Here is a 20,370-nt window from a genome sequence, read left to right as displayed (position 1 = left end):
GTACCCTTTTCTTGATAGGGAATCCCCATCAAGAAAGGCTTTTTTCCTTGTAGTGATATGAGGTAAAGGTATATAATCTGTTTTTTCCTCTGCAAAGTTAGTACAAACAAATGATTATATACAAACTTTGTTACCTTAAATGCACGTCTCGAAAGGTTAACTATGTGACTCATCTCAACTTGTCTTTTAGCATCAAATTAATGTAATGTGCAACACGGGGAGATTAAGTAATATTGTTATATTTTTCAGACAACATTCTTTCAGCAGTTTTATAATTTGCTCTATCGTCAGTAACAAGATGGACAATATTGTTTGGTCTAATCTATAAAGCTATTTTCTCAAACAAGTTGAACAATGTTGTAGCATTTTTTATAGCATTTGAAGCATCCACTGATTTCACAAAACACACTCTTTTAAGACAGTATACTAGAAAATTAATCAACGACCTATGTGAATTATCCGTCCAACCATCAGCCATTAAAGTACATCCAACATCCTCCCAAGTTTTCTTGTAACTATCAACAAGTAATTGCACTTTCCTAATATCTCTCAATAAATTTACACGCAAATTATGATAAGTTGAGATTTTATATTCAAGACCAATTGCAGGTATAGCATCCATCATAGGTTGAAAATAAAATAAATTAATAACATTAATTAGGATGCAAAAATCATAAAATAACTTTGCAACAATCATGTCTACTCTCCATTTAGCTTCTTTTCCGGTTAAAACACTCTTAATTGAGGGCTGAGACCCAGACTTAGTCATTGGAGTAAAATAGTCATCTATCTTAATAGATTTTTTTCTCTTAGTGCTTGAAGTTGAAGTTGGATATGGAGATATGGAGAAACCTCTTCACACTCTTGATCTGCACCTAACATATCATTCTCAAATTGTTGTATGCTAGCTCCATAAGGATTTATAGTCTTACGAAGTTCAACTTTTTGTTTATTCTTGGCCCTAATTTTGTTTAGTGCTTCTTCAATCTAAAATTTAACATCAAAAGGAACTTTAGAGCACTTCCCAACTTCCCCCTTTATACCAGTTAGATGTAGTTTCACTTGATAAATTCATCCACTCTAATTATCTTGTCANAACTCCAACCTCCTTGCCAAGATAATTTTTTACTCTTTACAAAGAGCTCTTTATTTCATATTCAACTTTTATGCTGATGTATGTGCAAAGCTGGTTTAGTAGTTTTTGGAATGGAATTGCTTGTCCAAATTTGTAGAGTGAGAATGTTTGTTTTCTGTGATATTGTAGGCATTAGTATGAATTCTTCATTAATAATAAAGGTTATGTTTTCTTAACTGGTTAATCTCTAAATTTTAGGTACAGAGGAGGCCCAGCATTTGCCAAGAAAGATGATTTTTGAGGGCATTACCAGTGAGAAGAGAGTAGGGGTTTACCCACTTTCTCTCAATTTGAGTGCCCTTCAATGTTTAGTCCACACGCCTCGTCTTGCTGAGTACTTTTTGCAAGATTACAGTGATGAGATGAACACTAAAAATCCTGTAGGAAAGCATGTATGTGGTTTTTTTTTTTTTTTTTTAATTATTATTATTCTATTCTTTTATTTGAATTTGTGTTGTTTTGTTTTAGTGCTGTATTAAGGTTAACTTTCCAATCAATTTATATAATATTCTGACATATGTTGTGACTATATATGACGCAATTATTATTAATAACAATTTTTATTATTATTCAATTTTTTTTTATTTTTTTTTGGTTAAAAACTCTTGACAGTTTGAAGACTCTCAATGATTTAGTTAAAATTCAACTGAATCTTCAACAGTTATCGAACTATCAAGAATTTGTCAAGAGATCCTTGACTATTCAAAAACTATCATAACCCTTTCTTGATAGGGGCTACAATGCCAGTTCTAAAATTGAATCCCTATCAAGAAAGACTTTTTTCCTTGTAGTGATATGAGGTAAAGGTATATAACATGTTTTTTCTTCAGCAAAGTTAGTACAAACAAATGATTATATACAAACTTTGTTATCTCAAATGCATGTCTAGAAAAATTAACTATGTGACTCATCTCAACTTGTCTTTTAGCATCAAATTAATGCAATGTGCTACACGGGGAGATTAAGTAATATTGTTATATTTTCAGACAACATTCTTTCAACAGCTTTATAATTTGCTCTATCGTCAGTAACAAGATGGACAATATTGTTTGGTCTAATCCATAAATTTTTTCAAACAAGTTGAACAATATTGTAGCATCTTTTATAACATCTGAAGCATCCATTGATTTCACAAAACATACTCCTTTAAGACAATACACTAGAAAATTAATCAGCTACCTATGTAAATCATCAGTCCAACCACAGCCATTAAAGTACATCTAACATCCTCCCAAGTTTTCTTGTAACTATCAACAAGTAATTGCACTTTCTTAGTATCTCTCAATAAATTTACACGCAAATTATGTTAAGTTGGGATTTTATATCCAAGACCAAATGCAGTTATAGCATCCATCAGAGGTTGAAAATAAATTAAATTAATAAAATTAATTAGGATGCAAGAATCATAAAATAACCTTGCAACAACCATATCCACTCTCCATTTAGCTTCTTTTCCAGTTAAAACATTCTTAATTGAGGGCTGAGACTCAGACTTAGTCATTGGAGCAAAATAATCACCTATCCTAATAGATTTTTTTCTCTTAGTGCTTGAAGTTGAAGTTGGATATGGAGAAACCTTTTCACACTCTTGATCTGCACCTAACATATCATCTTCAAATTGTTGTACGATAGCTCCATAAGGATTGACATTCTTACAAAGTTCAACTTTTTGTTTATTCTTGGCCCTAATTTCGTCTAGTGCTTCTTCAATCTAAAATTTAACATCAAAAGGAACTTTAGAGCACTTCCCAACTTCCCCCTTTATACCAGTTAGATGTAGTTTCACTTGATAAATTCATCCACTCTAATTATCTTGCCACAGTAAAGACATGTTAATATCTTCTTCCTATTTTTATCTATGCCCTCATTAACATGTCCTCATATCCTTTCTCGAAAAGATTGTGAAACATCCATAGAAGTAGATTGTTGACAAGACTTAGATGATGACATATTCTTTGTTTTTAATCTTAATCTTTACCCTGGCAACACAAATAACAAATAAGTTAGTATCGATCATAATCGAGAATATCTTCATAAATTAAATTAAAGATTCAATATGTTTGATTAATTCTTGCATGGCATGTGTGTGTACTGTGTAAACATAAGAAATTCAGATACTTCAAGATGTCCACATAAAGCCACAAAATCATTGTGGCAATTAACATCCCAACCAAGGGATCGTGTACTAATACCAAAGAAATCACTATGATTTGCACCATCAATTTGAAACAAAAAATTCATTCAGAAACTACCCTGATTCTACATTATGAAGCTCCCACTCTTTAGTCTTTACTATCTTCACTGCCCAAATCAGATGATTGCAACCGAGACTAAGAAAAACAGCCAGCCATCCACAAATAATGTAAGAACAACATCCAGAATGTGGCTTAACTACTTCGTACCTACCAATTACCAACCAAACATAAGATTTTAACACAAGTCTTTTGAGTACCTTAGAGTCAGTTTTGCATCATTGTCGAAACCTCTTTTCAGTTTCTTTAATCTAAAAACTAATAAAAGTTGGCTACATATTGAATGTAAAATAGTTGTTAAAAACATAACATTTGTTTTGCAAAAGTTAATGATAATTTAGATTAATTTAACAATAGATCATGACATAACAAAGCAGCAATCAAAGCAGTACTCTATGAAATGTGGAGACAACAAAATCTTGAAGAAAAGATAGAGAACAAATGGGAGGAAGAGGTGACAGTTACCTGGCAAAGATGACCTGTCGTTGACTGTTGGAGAGGTAGAGCTCAACTGTGAATTGTGAAATGATGAGATCGAGCAAATGTGAGAAAGAGGTGACAGTTCCTAGGCAAGACGAAGAGGAGATCGATGGTGTAGCTCTGAGATCGATGATGAATAGAGCAGATCGACGGTGAAAAGTGAAGACTGAAGAGTGAAGAGATGACATAAGAGATCGTGAAATGGGTGGAGAGTCTCGGTACCCCAACTGATGATGACCAGAGCAGTTCACGTGTTCATTGTGAGGAGACGAAATCGATTATGAAAGGAAGACTCCGGTGGAAGATTTTCAGACCAAAAGTCAGGGGAATGGCGTAAAAATGGGGGGAAATTGTTGGTATTTGGGGGTTTAAGGGATATAGGGTTTATTTTAATTCTTATATGGGACTCAGTTTTGTTCTTTTAAATAACAGTTGGACCAGTGGGTGCAACAATGCATCGGTCCAATCGCAGGTGTAATTGGTCAACCTTATATTACCGGTTATTAGCCTCACTTGGCTTGAGTCATCGACCAGGTCCCGATTGAACCGGTTCAATTGGTCAGGCTAGGCTGAGTTTTAAAACATTGGCCGTTGCAAATCATTTTGGGGCCATTTTGATCTATTTCGGAAATTGTAGGGGCAAATTGATGTGTTTTGGAAACAATGGGTGGATTTTTGATCAAAATTTAAAATAATTCAGGGGAGATATTTGTATATTTTCCAAACCTTTGGAGCAAATTGATTTTCAGCAAACCTTCTAGAAAGTGGGGGAGAATTACCCCTCGTTAATTAAAGTTCAAAAAAAAAAAAAAAAAAAAATTGTAAAGAAGAGGAGGCGCACGGTAGCATTGACCAACTCTGGAAATAAGAGCAATCAAAACCCGAAAACCCTCCTCTCTGGAATCATGTCAAAAAGCTTGAATTTAATAAAGACAAATGCTTTGAATCCGAAAGTCTGGGTGGTGATCGGCGTGAGCGTGGTGGGGATCGTGGTTGTGGCGGAGACACTGGGCCGTAGAAGGAAAGTGAAAGCGGATGGAAGAGTTGATTTCTGTGCTTTTATTGAAAGATTTGAACTGCTTCCGTTCCCTCAGCCGCCGCCCCCCGCTGCTAGACAGCCGCTTTCCGGCCTCAAATTTGCCATCAAGGACATGTTAGCCTTCTTGCACACACTCTGCTTTCTCTCTCTCTCTCTTTTCACATACAGTTACTTTAGTTTCCTGTTCTGATAATGATGAAATTCAATTATTATAAGACGAAAATTTTGTCGACTTATCTTTTCCTTGTAACATATGACACAAAGATTGGTTGGGGGGTTTTCGCAAGAGAGGTTGATGGCTCTGTTTTTGTGCTTTGTGTTTAGTATGGGAGGGCTATTTATTTTTTTTTTTTTTTTTTTTTTTATGTGGAAAGTTCATTTGTACATAAGAGGAGGAATAAATGTAATTTTTTGGGGTGTGGTTATGGCAGCTTCGATGTGAAGGGGTATATAACGGGGTTTGGGAGTCCAGACTGGGGGAGGACGCATGGGGAATCTGAGAAAACAGCGGTGGTGGTTACTCTTTTATTGAAGAATGGGGCTACTTGTGTTGGCAAGACTGTAATGGATGAATTGGCATTTGGGTAAGTCATTACTGTCTCGTCTTCTCTGAGATCAGAAGGATAGTTTAATGAGGTTTTGTTTTTAACTTTTGTATTAGGATAACTGGGGAGAACAAGCATTATGGGACCCCTATCAATCCGAAAATGCCATCTCATATTCCCGGAGGTTCTTCTAGCGGTTCAGCAGTGTCAGTTGCAGCTGAGCTTGTTGACTTCGCTCTTGGTAAGATCAGTTATGCTTGAGTTTGCTGTTTGCTTTTTATTATTTTTTGTATTCTTTTTCTGTAAACCATGTAATTCCTGATTTGATGTCAGAATTCTGAGTTTCTTTAGTTGTCCTTGAATATTCATTGACAGACTCATAAAATACATGCTCACTTGTGAGCTTTGCTGGTTGGTTCCTTTCTTTTCCTGCAGGAAATTGATCACTGGACTTTGTTTGTGGATACAATTTATTTAGGTTATTTTGCTTCTTAATTATGCCATCTAATCTATGAAACTCTTATGTTTCATAGGTACTGATACAATTGGGTGTGTGATAATTCCAGCGTCATTTTGTGGGATCCTTGGGTATCGACCATCACATGGGGCTGTTTCTATGATTGGGGTTCTGCCAAATTCGCAAACTCTTGACACTGTTGGTATGGTATTCATTGATAGCTTTTAAATGTTGTACGTAATATTTTTATGTTCTTTTATTTTTGAGTTCTGATCAACTCATATGAAAATGAGGTTTCCTACTTCTTTGATTTGCAATGAATTTTGTGTAATTTCTTACAGTATTTCTTGTTCAGCTGAAAAGCTGATATTGACTGTAAAACTGAGTCATCTACCTAATTGTCCTGTATTAATAAGAAGTATGTGCATTTTAAATGGTTTTGGGTATTTGAGATGATAATGGCTGGGTGTCTTACAGCCTCTGGGATTTTTGAGGACTTCATTTTTTTGCCTCTTTGTTTCAAAATTTTTTGATTGCCTTTCTTGGTTGTGTTTTTACATTTCATTACATGGTGATCTTTCAGGATGGTTTGCACGTACTCCATCTATTTTACATCGTGTTGGACATGTTTTACTTCAATTAAATGCGGTTGAACCTAGGAGGGCAAGTCGCCTCATTTTTGCTGATGATGTCTTCCAGCTTTCTAAGGTTCCCAAACTGAAGACATTACATGTTATTAGCAAAGCAATTGAAAGGCTATCTGGGTGTAAGTTGCTGGGTTTTATGATATCTACTGATATAGTTTGTGTATTTAGTTGCGGTTTTTTTATGGTTTATTCATAAACATCACCATGAAAACTGTATTATCTGTTGACCTGAACAAAGAAAGAATGTAACAACAATTACCTTTTTTTGAAGTTGCTATGTTGGTTTTATTGCACAGACAAGCCTCCAAACCATTTGAATTTTGGTCAGTATATTGCTTCCAGGGTGCCCAGTCTGAAAGGTTTTCATGAAAAATCTACAAACTTGGAAAACAGAACATCTATTTTGAAAGCTCTCTCTTCCGTTATGATTTCATTACAAAGGTATAGTTGAATAATTGGCATTCTTTTTTATTTCAGTGATTGATTTATGTTAAATTTTAACAAAAAAGTGAATTTGGAAATCTTTTTTCTTATTCTTTTATATCATATATATTTTTTAAAATTTTAAATCTGGTTTAGAATCCTATTGTTAATTATGAAATCCATGCAAGTTTCCAACGTTGTAGTTTCAGGTTCTATATATTGTAAATTTTTTTTTGTTTTTTTCAGCATCTGGAGATTCATTTGAGCTGAATAACTGTAGATATTTGTGTCCAGATATAATTGTTGAATCTGTGGAAAGAAAGCTGACAAGTATGGTTGTAAAGTGCATGATATTTCCTAAGTTCAGGCTAGGTTTCTTTAACAGAATTTTCTTTCTAATGATCTTTACAATATGTAATACCTTTCACTAATTGAGATAATATACTTTTCACATAAGTAATTAATTCCTAAAAATCTTTGTTAACAAAAATATCATTCTAAGAAATAATTTGATTGTGACACATACTGTGATGAAGAAATTGGAAAAGAATGCCTTAAGTAGATAGAAAACTAATTTAATAATGTGTAGAACTATGGCCAAATAACTAGAATTATTAAATGAATTAATTTATAATTGCTAAATCAAAACTTATGGTCTTTTTTTTATTTTATTTTATTTTTTTAAACCCTTGTATTTTTTAAAGAGGAATTGATGCCTGCAAGAATAAATCTTACCTTGAAGCAATTACTTCTTTTCATTGTCTCTCTTAGAACTTATTTTTTATTTGCTTTGAAAGTCTAGAGTTTGATTAAACTCGATTAGGAGGTTATAGGTTTGCGATTTTTGGAAACAATTTTCTGAAGCTGGCAGAGCTTTTTGTTTTTTGATTTGGAAACAATTTCAAAAGTGAAGATAAAATTTACAAACCTGAGTTTTATCTTTAGTATTTTTAATATATGAAAACATGTTTAATTTAACATCCAAAAACTATTTTCAAAAGTAAATACTTAATTGTTTTTCAAATTTTCAGAGAATATTTGCCACCACTAAACCCTTGGAGGATCTAAAAGGTCAACTACAACTTGGCACTAAGTGTCCAAAATGATGTCCTATTTCTTGGTGTAACTTTATATTAATAGTAAAGGACCAACATCTCAATTTACACTTTTCTTCAACTTTTCTATCCACTGGTTGAATTATATATATATAATGCATAGCAAAATTCATTTGCTAAAGATGTTTTGAATTTCATGTGTCCAAACTATGGAAGAATCATCTTAACCATTGTATTTTCTCTCTAGAACTTTTTCCAAGTCTTGTTTCTAGCTTTTTGAGTTCCATTTTATCCACATCTTTTAGATTTCCAATTCACACAATCTTCGAATTTGAATGGTTTAATGCTCCTAGATCACTTTTATCCAAGCCCTTTTCAATTTAACCAATATGCATAATATCTACCATTGCTTTTCAGATATGAATTTAAAACCAATCATGAAGAATGGATTAAATCAGTCAAACCAAGGTTTGGACCTGGTGTCTCTGATCGTGTTCTTCAAGCAATTAGCATAACAAACGACAATATGAAACTCTTATATAAAGTCCGGACTGAGATGCGAGCAGCCCTTCGAAGTCTCTTAAAGGTCTTCCCAATTTACTGTTGGTGTTATTTCTTAAATATTTCCATGCTTGTATTAAGTTATAATTTGGTGATGATTGTCATGCTTTCTCTTGAAAATATATCTAATTGTAATTATTTATATACGGTAATTCTCTAGTTAGAACATCCTTATATAAATTTTATCAAGACCATGCTTATATACCATTACCTTTATTTGTAAAATATCATTTCAGAATAATGAGATAAATCCAATGATATTTAAGCATGATGCTGACAAAATTTACATCAGGGTGTCTTAACTAGAGAACTACTATACTCACGCACACACATGCACGCGCACACACTCACACATATACACTTTCTTTCACAATAACAGTCCTATATGAAGCTATTGCTTCCAATTGTGTTGTTGGTCTTAGGTTGTGTTCTCTTTCAATTTTAAAGTCTTTAGATACCACAATTAATAATGAGGAAATTATGAAGTAAATAGTTTTGATTTGCTGCAGATTGAGACTAGTGCTGCAAAAAGAAATCATCCCACTTTCATAAATTGATCTTATTGTACATATTTTCCTGTGGCTATAGACCTACTAAAATCTAGTTAAATTCCGGCTTTTTGCTGGAATGTTTCATAATCAAAGAACGTAACATTTTTCAAGGTTGGATAGGGTAAATAGACAATCAGACAAAATTTGCTGTTTATAGTCAATGTTATGATGTGGTAAAATTTCCTGTGGCTGCGGGCCTACTATTTTTATCTTTGAGACCTCTAGTTGATATGGAGCATCGGTGTTCCAAGTAAGATAAAATTTTGGCTTAGTCTTTGACTCTTAGAAAGTTTAACACCAATGGTATCATTCAAAAGAAGAATATTAGTTAGCTAACAGGTTTCCTCTTTTAAGCCTTTGTAGGCAACTAGTTCACTTGCATGTGTACCTTTTGATCTCTTTGTTGACAATATGCATTGTTTCTTATCAGAAAAGTTTCAGATTGGGACATCTAGTGTGAATTCTAGCGCTTTATTTCAGCTTAGGATACTATTCAACTTCTTTAAGCATCCAAAGGGTTGGTTTGAGTAGTCAAGGTCTTTGGTTTCATTGAAAAGGTCAGATATTCGTATGCTTTGGGGTGCACCTACTTGGAATATTATAGCTAAATGAATCTCACTCCTTCAACTCATTCCATGTTAGCTGGGGTTAATAATTGTGTATTACTTATAGCAATATCCTTTACTGGTCTTCCCTTACGCCCTTTTTTCATTCTCATTGAGTTATGTTGTCTTTGAGTTCAAAGGAATGAATGGTTCATTTCTAATTATGACTTTTCTTTAAAAAATATATTTTAATTTTTTTTTTCTCTCTAATATTTAAATTTAGTCCACTTGTTGCAATGGGCATGTTTGTTTGTCTATATGTTTTTTTCCCTTTTATTTGTCTATTTTCTAAATGATAGAGCTTCTTTAGACTTACTATAAAATATCTAGTGCATGTTTATTTATTTATTTATTTTTCGTTTTCATCTTTTCCACTTTTTTATCTTGAAAAATTTGTAATACTTGTTTAATTGGCAATTTTCATTTATAAAACAGAAGGCAGAAAAGAAGAGAGAAGCATATGTATAATTAAGAAGTTGAAAATATGAAAATCATAGAGAGGATATTTTATGTTTTCATTTGATGTTTATAAGAAAATGATATCCAATATGTTCTTGTTATATTTTAATTTCCAAACATTATTTTAAAAAAAATAATAATAAAAGCTTCTCAAATTTTGTGCAAATTTGATAGGAACCCACTCTAATAACTCAACAATTGGGTTAGGCCGTGGGTCTTTTATGGGCTTGGGTAGAACTCTCCTTAGAAAATCGGCTTGTTAAGGGAGGGTGCCCAAGCCCTTTATAACTCACATGCCCACTCTTTTCCTTCCAATGTGGGATCCTGACATTCCACTACGCTTTCGCAACCGATGTCCACGTCGGCCTTTTTACCCTTTGGGTGATTACGCGGATCCCCTTTCCCTCGGGTCTCCATGCCTTTTCTTGGGGTAGTAGCCTGGGCCCAAGTAGGGATGGGCACAAAGCCCGGTCTCTCGGGACCCACCCTGAATGGGGCGGATTTTCCCCGAATCGTTTGGGCTTTGGGCCGGGATCGGGCCAAGATTGGCCCGGAATTCGGGGACGGGCCGAGGCCGGGATAGGTTTTGCCTCAGCCCCGAATTCCCCGGCCCGTATATTTTATATATATATATATTAATTTTAATAATTGAAAATCAATCATATATACCTATAATAATTTTAATATTTGAAAATCAATTATACATTATACAATGACAAATTATAATTGTGTAAGTATTTTATGAAACTATATGCAAATAGGTAATAAATAAAACTAGATTAAATATAATAAATCATTATAAATATTTGTAATATATATATATATATAATATGTTAATGCTATGAAACAAAAGTTATACATTCGACATTATATATTATACATTTTATATGGTATACATTTGACATTATACATTATACATTATATATGGTATATTATATATGTATATACTCTATATAAATATAATTTATATAACATATATATGTTGTACATTATAATTTATACATAATATGCTATTATCTATAATCTTACGTTAATACATAATAGGCTATTTATTTATTTTTTTGGTTGGTATATATAATTTGGAGAAAAGGATAATAAAACTAAGGATAATATAACGGGCTTTTTTTGGGGATTCCCTGAATTCCCCGAACGGGCTTTAGATTGGGATTGGTGAATCCCCTTGGGCTTTCGGGCCGGGGACGGGGCAGGAGACAGGGGTCCCCGACCCCACCTCGGCCTATGCCCATCCTTAGGCCCAAGGTCAGCCTGCCACGAATCAACCTGCCATGTAGGCGACGTCCACATGGGCGCAGGATAATGCTTTGATACTAATTGGTAAGAACCCATTCCAATAACTCAACAATTGGATTGGGCCATGGGTCTTTCATGGGCTTGGGTAGAACTCTCCTTGGAAAACCAGCTTGCCAAAGGAGGGTGCCCAAGCCCTTTATAAGCCACATGCCCACTCTTTTCCTTTTCAATGTGGGATCCTAACATTCCTAATTCAAATTTCTTATTCACATTTGTGAATTCTTTTTTTAAGAACATAAACAGAGTAACAATAAAGGATGCCACCTTATCATCTCTTGACTTGTTGGATTCATGTTTTGTATAGTTGTGTTATGATGGGTTAATTGATGATATTTTAGAAGCCCCTCCCTTTTGCATTCTTCTTTTTCATATTTATCTTTTGTTGACCTGCTTGGGTAGTATATTTGTCTTTCTTTCTCGTTTCTATCATTTAGTTCCCCAATGTGAAGTTTTTCATTGACTAGTTTGTAGTTTGATCTAGTGAAGGAAATGATTAGTTTAGTTTCTACTTTACAGAATGTATATGTAGCCGAGTTGGATTATTGAGAAAAAAGTTTTTGCATCAGGTCATTTGCTGGCTTAGGTGTTTGGAGGTTTTTTATCTATGAGAAAACAGATTTCTTGAACTTGTTCCATTTGGCTAGGCAAGTTCATTTTTGTTCCTGCCAGAAGTTGAACTTGCTTTGTTTTGTTGATAGCACCTGTTTGTTGGTTAACAAAATGATCTTTACCTCGTAACCTTATCCAAAATGGAAAAAGGAGACAAAATATCCCTCTTCTTTATTTTCTGGAAGGCCCCTGTTATTTTTCTTATGGACAGTTTTACAGCATCTCACTTCTGATTTGGTAAAAATTGAGGATGTTTAGAATGTTAATAAGCTGACTTGTTATATCTTAGGGGCTCGTTACATCATTGTGATGAGCGACATAAAGAAAGCTATCTTACTAGATTGAAGTGTGTTGCTTCGGTCATACATTTCACCATCTCATTATCTTATTTTTTTTTATTCTAGGATGATGGAATATTAGTGATTCCCGCAGTTGCAGATCATCCATTAAAGCTTAATACAAAGAAAGGGTATTCTACTGAGTTTCATAGTAGAGCATGCGTGCTATCAAGTATTGCAAGTATGTCTGGTTGTTGTCAGGTGAACTCTTCATCACTATGCTGCAACTTTCATTAGTATAATTTCTATGCCCTTGTCTTATTGTCTATGTTCTAGTTGTATTTAATTTGACCCTGCTATTACCAGGTTGCCATTCCATTAGGAAAGCATGATCAGCATCCAATCTCTATTTCATTTATCTCGTACCATGGAGCTGATAAATTTCTTCTGGATACGGTCTTGGATATGTACGATTCCCTTCAAGAGCAAGCCAACATTGCATCTAATTCAGTGCCTTTGCCAGACACGAATGGTAACATGGATGCTTCTGAGTTCTTGAAAGAAAAAGTAGGTTCATCTCATTATGTTACTGTAAACACTAATGCTTCATTGATAGAAAACGTTTTGGTGTACATGTCCTTTATATTAACAATGTGTACCATTGTCCAATTTTCATGTGCTACTACTATTTTCCATCATATCGTGCATAAGTTCACGAGTTTGCCCCTTTTTCATTGTTAGTTGGAGCATTTACTTTCGTATTACCTTTGAGTGGCCTCCTTTGCAAATGATAAGTTTATTTATTATCAAAGTTTTTATTGTTTAATGAGTTCAATGTCATGCATAATTGAATGTTCTTCAGTAAAGTTTTACTTGTTAAGTAGAATGGTATCCTATTTCATTACTTAGAAAACTATCCTCTTTAATTTATCATCTGCCTAGATGGATATAAATTTTAATTGGTTGTCCACTTCTGTCTCTCTCATTCTCTTTGAATTGTTCTTCAACCATTCTCGTGTAAGGCTCTGCACTAAATTGCATGCTCTGGTCCTTTGAGCTTCCACTTCCCAGCCTCTTGCATTGTTATTTTAAGTTATGAATTATTACATATCTTCACATTGTGCTTCATCCACTAATGTACTCATCCAGAAATTCATAGATGTTGAGATATGATACTTATTACATATTATGAGGCATGAATTGTAGATCTTCCAAATATTAATGCTTGCCATGTTAGAAGAGGTTGAACTTGTTAGAAAGCTAACTTAAATAATTGAAACACTACTACCATGGAAAATATTATTTCTATTGCTACAGATTCTCAATTACAAACATCAAATGTTTGCTTTTGCAAACATGTTGTGGATTTGCTTGTTCTTAATAAGGCTTTGGATCCTTGTGAATGCCACATGTTCTTTGGAATTGATAATACTTCGTAAGTGTGATAAAGTGGGCTTGGGTAGAACTCACTTTCAAAAGCTAGCTCAAGGGAGAAGGGAGCCCAATCACTTATACACATCATAACAGCCCACTATTGGGGCGATGTGGGACAAATTCAACTTCTAGTACCCTCCCTCATGCTCGGCGTGCAAGGCCGGGGTCCAAACCCATCATTGCCCCAACCAAAGAGGGGAGAGAAACAAACGTGGCTCTAATACCATGATAAAGTGGGCTTAGGTAGAACTCACTCCCAAAAGCTAGCTCAAGGGAGGAGGGAGTATAATCACATATATACACCATAACAGCCCACTATTGGGGCGATGTGGGACAAATTCAACTTCTAACAAAGTGATAGACAACTTTTATTTACTTGTTAAATAGACACAGCTCTAGTGTCATTTAGCTGATTGTTGTTTTTATGCTAGTTCTACTTCTGTTTCCATTTATTGAATCATTATACAACTTTGAGGGTCTTTCTCTCTCTTTTTACATGTTAATGGGGCATGGATATTCTCAATGCATAGTTTTGGAACAAATATGAAAAAATATCCCCTTATGCAAAACATTCATGAAAATGTCCCTAACTTGATTGTCTGATTTGATGTTAAGGCGTAACAACTTTTCCTGCCATTTGCTATAATAACCTCAGGAAATGTGTCAATCTACTTTCATGTGTTTAGTGTGTTCAAGGAACACTGGATTACTAACTATACCAGTTGTTGTTTGGGTGTCATTGTACGTAACAGAAGGCATTTTTAACATCAATTCTCAACTCCATTAATAGATTATACAGTCACTTTAGTTTATAGGTAGTGTGAGCCATGAACACACAGTATGCTTCTTAAGTTGATGCACCATTTTGTTTGTTACTCCCCCAAGTCACCAAGTTGCCACCAGGAAATGTGCAGTAGCCACTCATAGAGGCTTTGGAATCTACCCAATCAGCATCACAATAACACACAATATGACCAAATTTCTAATGAATTCCTGCTCCAACTGTTTGTTTGAGATATCTCAGAATTCTGCATTCAGCCCTGCAAGTTTGCTTATGATTTTGCATATATTGACTAATGCTCTAACTGTATAAGAGATATCCAGTCTAGTTTCAGTCAAATAAGTAATCTTTCCCTTGAGACTTCTATTGCTCTTCTTGTCATCATATTTGCAACTTATTCATCATCTTGATTCAAATATGGGTCTATTGGTATCTCAGCAGGTTTGCAACCCAATATCCTTGATTCAGATAATACATCTTGAACATATTTTGTTTGAAATAAGACTAGTTCCATTTTTTCTCAATTGAGATAAGACAATAGATTTGCATCACTGCTATACAATGTTGTCATGGGCATTCTTTCATAGTGGATTGCAACAGCTAAATGATGCTTATTGTCACGACTAGACTTTGCAATAAACTGGAGATCAGCTTTCTCATGGCCCTGTTGATTTTATACATTGAAAGAAAATTGCTTTGAAATTTGGCACAGACTCAATAATGAGTGATTTTTGGGATGTGAAAGAGTGTCAAGCTGGTTTGATATATGACTTGGTTCAAATAGCTATGATATAGATACTATTAGTTTTTTGCTCTATTCTTCTTGACATATTAGTATATATTTTATTTAACTGACAGTTGTATTCATGGGAACCTTCACGAATGCTTATCATCTGTCTTGCTGGACTTTAGATCAGGCTATAGCCAAGGTGCTGCTTATTAGACATCAGCTTAAAGTTAGTTTTTGTCCAATCATTTGGTTATTATTCTTTTGATTTTTTGTCTATTCTATCAAAAATATACTCATTCATGTAAGATGAATGGAAATGCCTCATTATATTTGTTTTTGGTCATTGTTCTTACTGATTGCTGAGAAATTTGGTACAGGGAAATGCTGCATTCAAGGGAAGGCAGTGGAATAAGGCTGTGAGTTACTACAGTGAAGCTATTAAAATCAATGGGACAAATGCAACTTACTATTGCAACCGGGCGGCAGCTTACTTAGAACTAGGATGGTATGATAATTTTCTAAAATGTTGAAATTATTTTCATAGATCTATTGCAATTTTTCAACTACAGGGACCTGCTCTGCCAAATGACAGTATGATCATCTTCCCTTTTGTTTCTTCTTTTTTTATACAGCTTTCAACAAGCAGAAGAAGACTGCAGCAAGGCAATATCACTTGATAAGAAGGTGAGAGGACATGTCTGTAATGTTAATTGCGCTAGATAAACACTGGTAAATTATTTCTGCATCCTTTAATTCCATATCCTGTTGCTGTTTGTTAATGATACAACAGGTCAGTTCCTAGTTGTTCAATATATCTGACTTCTACTTTGTTTCTTCTTGTTCTTTCCTTGTGGTGATTATTTATTGACTAAGGTGGGGAAATGGAATTTGTTCTGCATTGTGTTATTTGTCATTATGTTTACAACCATTCTATTGTTTTTGTTGTTGTGTTGCAGCTTAACTTAATTTTATTTTTATTGTGGATAGAGTGTTTCTAGGTTTCTTAGGAATTAAATATGGATTAAGAACACACTATGCTTTTCTGTATGTGTTTCTCTTCCTTTCCCTCCACACACGTGTGTGAGTACAAGTTCTATGATTTATAAAGAAAGGACTTTGGCAGTATGGCAATTATGTGGCATTTAGACGGGAAATTTGGAGCCAAAATAGTACTTGTGGCATTTTAATGCCAAATTGTGTGAATCTCTGATGCTGCATAGGTAGGAGAAACAAGAGCGAAGAAAGGAAGAAAGAGGATGAAGATGAGAAAAGAAAGGGGATATAAATTGACGATTTATAATGTGGAGAATTGCAGAGAGAGTTGAGAAGGAATAGACAGTTTGATGGTGAAAGAAGGGAGATAGAGCGAAAACAATCAGGTATATTTATAAAAGCCATATCAAATATAAAAGTCAACCAGCACATATTCTACAAGTAAAACCCTAATCAACACACTTAAGTATCCCTAGTACAACTCAAATGAGAAATTCTAAAGAGTAATACTACACATACATCATTTTTATACAACATTTCTCATACAACATTATGTGGCAAGATATGATTGGCTAATTTAAAGTTAAAATTAAACTTTCACCCAATCATATCTTGTCATATAATGTTGTATGAGAATGATGTATGTGTAGTATTATTCAATTCTAAATTAGTACTGAAACAAAATAACTCCTACATAAATTTAAGTTATATTTGGCATCAATCTCAATAAAGCCTCTATCTGCATCTTTAAGGTTATTTTGTTCTTTGGGCTAGATGATTTGAGCCTGAAGAGAAGTGGTAAAAGGAGGATGAAGGACAGCATTTTCTTGCTAGTGATTATTCATGAGCAGAACTTCTTGCAGGCATTTGAGTGTTTATAATACATCTAATACCATCACCTTTTCTGCTCCAACAAAAAGCTGCATTTACCAGCATTAGACCCTTGCTTAAAGATTTAGTGTTTATCCATAATTTAACTTTTACCCGAAATCTGTCCTGCTCAATGTTAAAGAAAATTAAAGGGAAAATATATCTTTACCGAGATCAGGTTATATGGTCATATTTAATATTTAACATTAATGTAGCTGCCCAATGTTGTTTTAGCTCTTTATTGAAAAATAAAGTTAATATCAACGTAATGCTTGTGGATTTTAATGCATTCACGCTTTTATGGACATGGGCTAAATGGTTATTTTGAAATTATGGGATTTCGTTTTGTTAATCTTCTATATCTGATATGTAGCTGCATAGAATGAATCTGGGACTCAAGTTTATATTGATGGTTATCAGTGAACAATATTTGTTACTTTCTAGATTTTTGGGACAGACCGAATGTGAAATGTGTGTGCATTTGCACTGAAATGTTGATAGATATTGATTAATATGAACTATAAATTTCTGTTACATTTGTGCAGAATGTGAAGGCATATTTGAGACGTGGAACGGCCAAGGAGACACTTCTCTGCTATAAAGAGGCTTCTCAAGGTGAGAAAGCTTCTACTTGTTCATAATAACAATATTTGTTACGTCTAAATAATTGTTGAGAACTATTGTTTTTTAGCAATATCTCAATTGTTTGTGCAAAAAGTTATACTGTGTCGATAGCTGAGAAGATCTTGTTTTGCTTTAATCTTAAATATAAAACAAACTACAGGGGAAGGGGCATTGATGGGATCACTAGTATGGCCTCTATGATGCTCAAGTTAATAAGGATCGGTAAATGACAAAAATGAGCAAGTGAATGGAGTGTTTTTTAACTAGTTTAGTGTATCTTAGTCTTGGCAATCCCTGTGGATTTATAGAGCTTGAGCTCTCAAGTACCAGAGCTATTTTAGGAGTGTGGACCGCCAAGTGTTGTGGGCTGGCTGTTGGAGATTATGGTCTGTTTGTGGGCTTTCTATAATGGGTATGGAGCTTTGCTTGGTTCTTACTCCTAGGTAAGTGTTCAAGTGGCATAGTTTAAACTTTCTTATATGACAGGATGAGGAGACTTCTGCCAGGTGGCTTAGTATGCATAAAATAATCCCCAATCACAGGAAAATTTGTCAAATTTTTGTCCTTTGTTAACCTGTAAGACCAAATGTTCCATGGATTGGGCTTTCTATTCCAATTGAAGTCCACTATTTTAATAACTGGTTTTGGGTCTTTTTGTTGGGTATATTAATGACATGGTGCTTCTTATTTTTACCTCATGGAGGTCCTCTAAGTTACTTTTTTGAGTACCACTAAATGGAGAAACTTGAATTTGATGTAAATCTTATGAGTCATCTATTAATCCTGCTCTTAAATTAGTTAAATTCTAATTTTTAATTCTAAATATTGGATTTTACTTTTTTCCTCGTTGCCAGAGTTATCAAAATAAACACATTGCGCCTCTTGTATTTTCTTTCATTTATATAGGTCACCAAATTCCTTTGTAAGGCTAGTTGAATGTTGAAGTGTGTGGTTGCTCCCACAAGGTTCGGGGTCCGAATCCTTCTTGTCACCTACACGACCAAAAGCTATCATTTCTTACTTCGCAAATATTATGGGGTTTGGTGGGGCTCCTACTGGGAAAAGGATTTCAGGATTATCTAAAGATATAGGCAACTAAGGTTTACTTTTTCTGCTTGCCTTTAGCTTTTTTCTTCTTTCAAGCCTTTATTCATGAATATGGGGTTCTCTTGAGGATTTTTGAAGTGCTACATCTTTACCAAGTTCAATCCATTTGCTCAAGACAATTGACATATTAGGGTTTGATTCAATGGCACTAAGAAGCCTGACGATCCTGCTAGCGAAAGTTTGACTGAGAAGCAAAGTGGTATAAGGAAATTAATCCAAGACATCATTAACGGATGCAATGCAATGCCAAGTATATTGTGTTTATCTTCTGAAGATTACAGGGCCCCTTAGGTTTATTAAAATAGAATATATTGATTATTAAAGCCATGCCCGTATGCCTGGAATTCTCAAGTGCATCCATCTGGGCACAATCTTTTCCACACACCCAAATGCACACACATACGCAGCAATCGAATACAAGCACTGTTGTCATCATCTAATCAAGTAAATTTTTTTTCTTAATATTTGCAGATTTCAAGCATGCTCTTGTTCTTGAACCACAGAATAAGGTGGCTAATCTTGCTGAGAAAAGACTAAGAAAGCTGGTAAGTTGATACTTCGCTTCCTCTCTCTCTCTCTTTCAATACAATATTGGATTGGATGAGGATGAAATGAATCATTCAATAATAGTTGTTCATTATAACCTGCTCGGGTTAAAGAATTCAAAAGATAAAAGAGGTGAAGGATGTGCTGTCTGTACGAAATTTTTTTAATGTGAAATAAATGCTGTATATAGACCTTCTCTAAAAAAAGAAAAAGGGAAACAAAAATTGTATTGTTGTAACTGAAACAAAAATTGTATTGTTGTAACTGATAAAACTCCTAGAATATTTCGTTTGAAAGTATTAATGAAGTGGCATCAATCTCTTGTGGTCCTTTGTGAATGTACCTGTAATAACTGCTTGATACTATTATATTCATAAAAAATATGTATAATAAAATACGAGTACATTAATAAAAATAGTTGGGTCGAAATTTTCTTTTATTTAATATACATATTTTTTTACAAAAGTCAGTATATTTTACAAAAGTTCATAAAAGTGTGGACAGTGTAACTACTCCTTCTTGCCCGTTGACATCCACCCAATTGCGTTCTCATTTAGAATTGACAAAAACATAGAAAAACAACGGGGTGAGCAAAATAATGCTCAGTAAGTGAATCGTCTACTCGTCTATCCCTGTAACTTTTTTTCTTAATTCTTTCTTTACTCTCCTCTTCTCATTTCTGTTGTCTTTCTGTTTCTGTTTTTCAAACTCTTTTCTATATACTTTCTAGTGTATGTCACGACTTCATCTTACTAACGGCACGATTGGGGACTCAACCCATTCTTCGTGACTATTTATTTTCTCTTTTTGTTCTTTCTATTTCTCTGTTTTCCAAATTCTATTCATGGGAATGTCACGGCCTCATCTTATCGGAGGCA

The 20,370-nt window shown here is 34.2% G+C and overlaps 1 protein-coding gene across 7 annotated transcripts; it reads left to right on the top strand.

Annotated features, from left to right (window-relative positions):
• Positions 1-4,708: 4,708 nt before the first annotated feature.
• On the top strand, positions 4,709-19,815 carry LOC116119426 (outer envelope protein 64, mitochondrial). 7 transcript variants are annotated; one of them, XM_031405373.1, is made up of 14 exons: positions 4,709-5,020; positions 5,338-5,490; positions 5,568-5,692; positions 6,018-6,110; positions 6,492-6,674; positions 6,852-6,996; positions 8,451-8,619; positions 12,534-12,668; positions 12,774-12,939; positions 15,481-15,578; positions 15,730-15,857; positions 15,985-16,036; positions 17,761-17,830; positions 19,418-19,815. In XM_031405373.1, exons 1-14 carry the CDS (start codon positions 4,773-4,775, stop codon positions 19,498-19,500), a joined length of 1,848 nt encoding a protein of 615 aa, XP_031261233.1. In that variant the 5' UTR covers positions 4,709-4,772; the 3' UTR covers positions 19,501-19,815. The 7 variants fall into 7 exon arrangements, 6 of the variants coding, with proteins under 6 accessions (XP_031261233.1, XP_031261232.1, XP_031261231.1 ...); XM_031405372.1 differs by having other exon boundaries at positions 5,985-6,110; positions 15,481-15,551; XM_031405371.1 differs by having other exon boundaries at positions 5,985-6,110.
• Positions 19,816-20,370: the final 555 nt, after the last annotated feature.

Source organism: Pistacia vera, unplaced genomic scaffold, assembly GCF_008641045.1.
Source record: "Pistacia vera cultivar Batoury unplaced genomic scaffold, PisVer_v2 Contig89, whole genome shotgun sequence".
NCBI classification, from domain to species: Eukaryota; Viridiplantae; Streptophyta; class Magnoliopsida; order Sapindales; family Anacardiaceae; genus Pistacia; species Pistacia vera.
The sequence above is the reverse complement of the archived record's forward strand: the minus strand, read 5'-3'. Positions and strand labels throughout refer to the sequence as shown.

Coding starts and splice junctions, on each gene's coding strand:
- LOC116119426 (XM_031405371.1), top strand. CDS start 4,773: ATGTCAAAAAGCTTGAATTTAATAAAGACAAATGCTTTGAATCCGAAA. Junction 15,579..15,729: donor TTATTAGACATCAGCTTAAA/GTTAGTTTTTGT, acceptor AATTTGGTACAG/GGAAATGCTGCATTCAAGGG. Junction 17,831..19,417: donor CTATAAAGAGGCTTCTCAAG/GTGAGAAAGCTT, acceptor TAATATTTGCAG/ATTTCAAGCATGCTCTTGTT.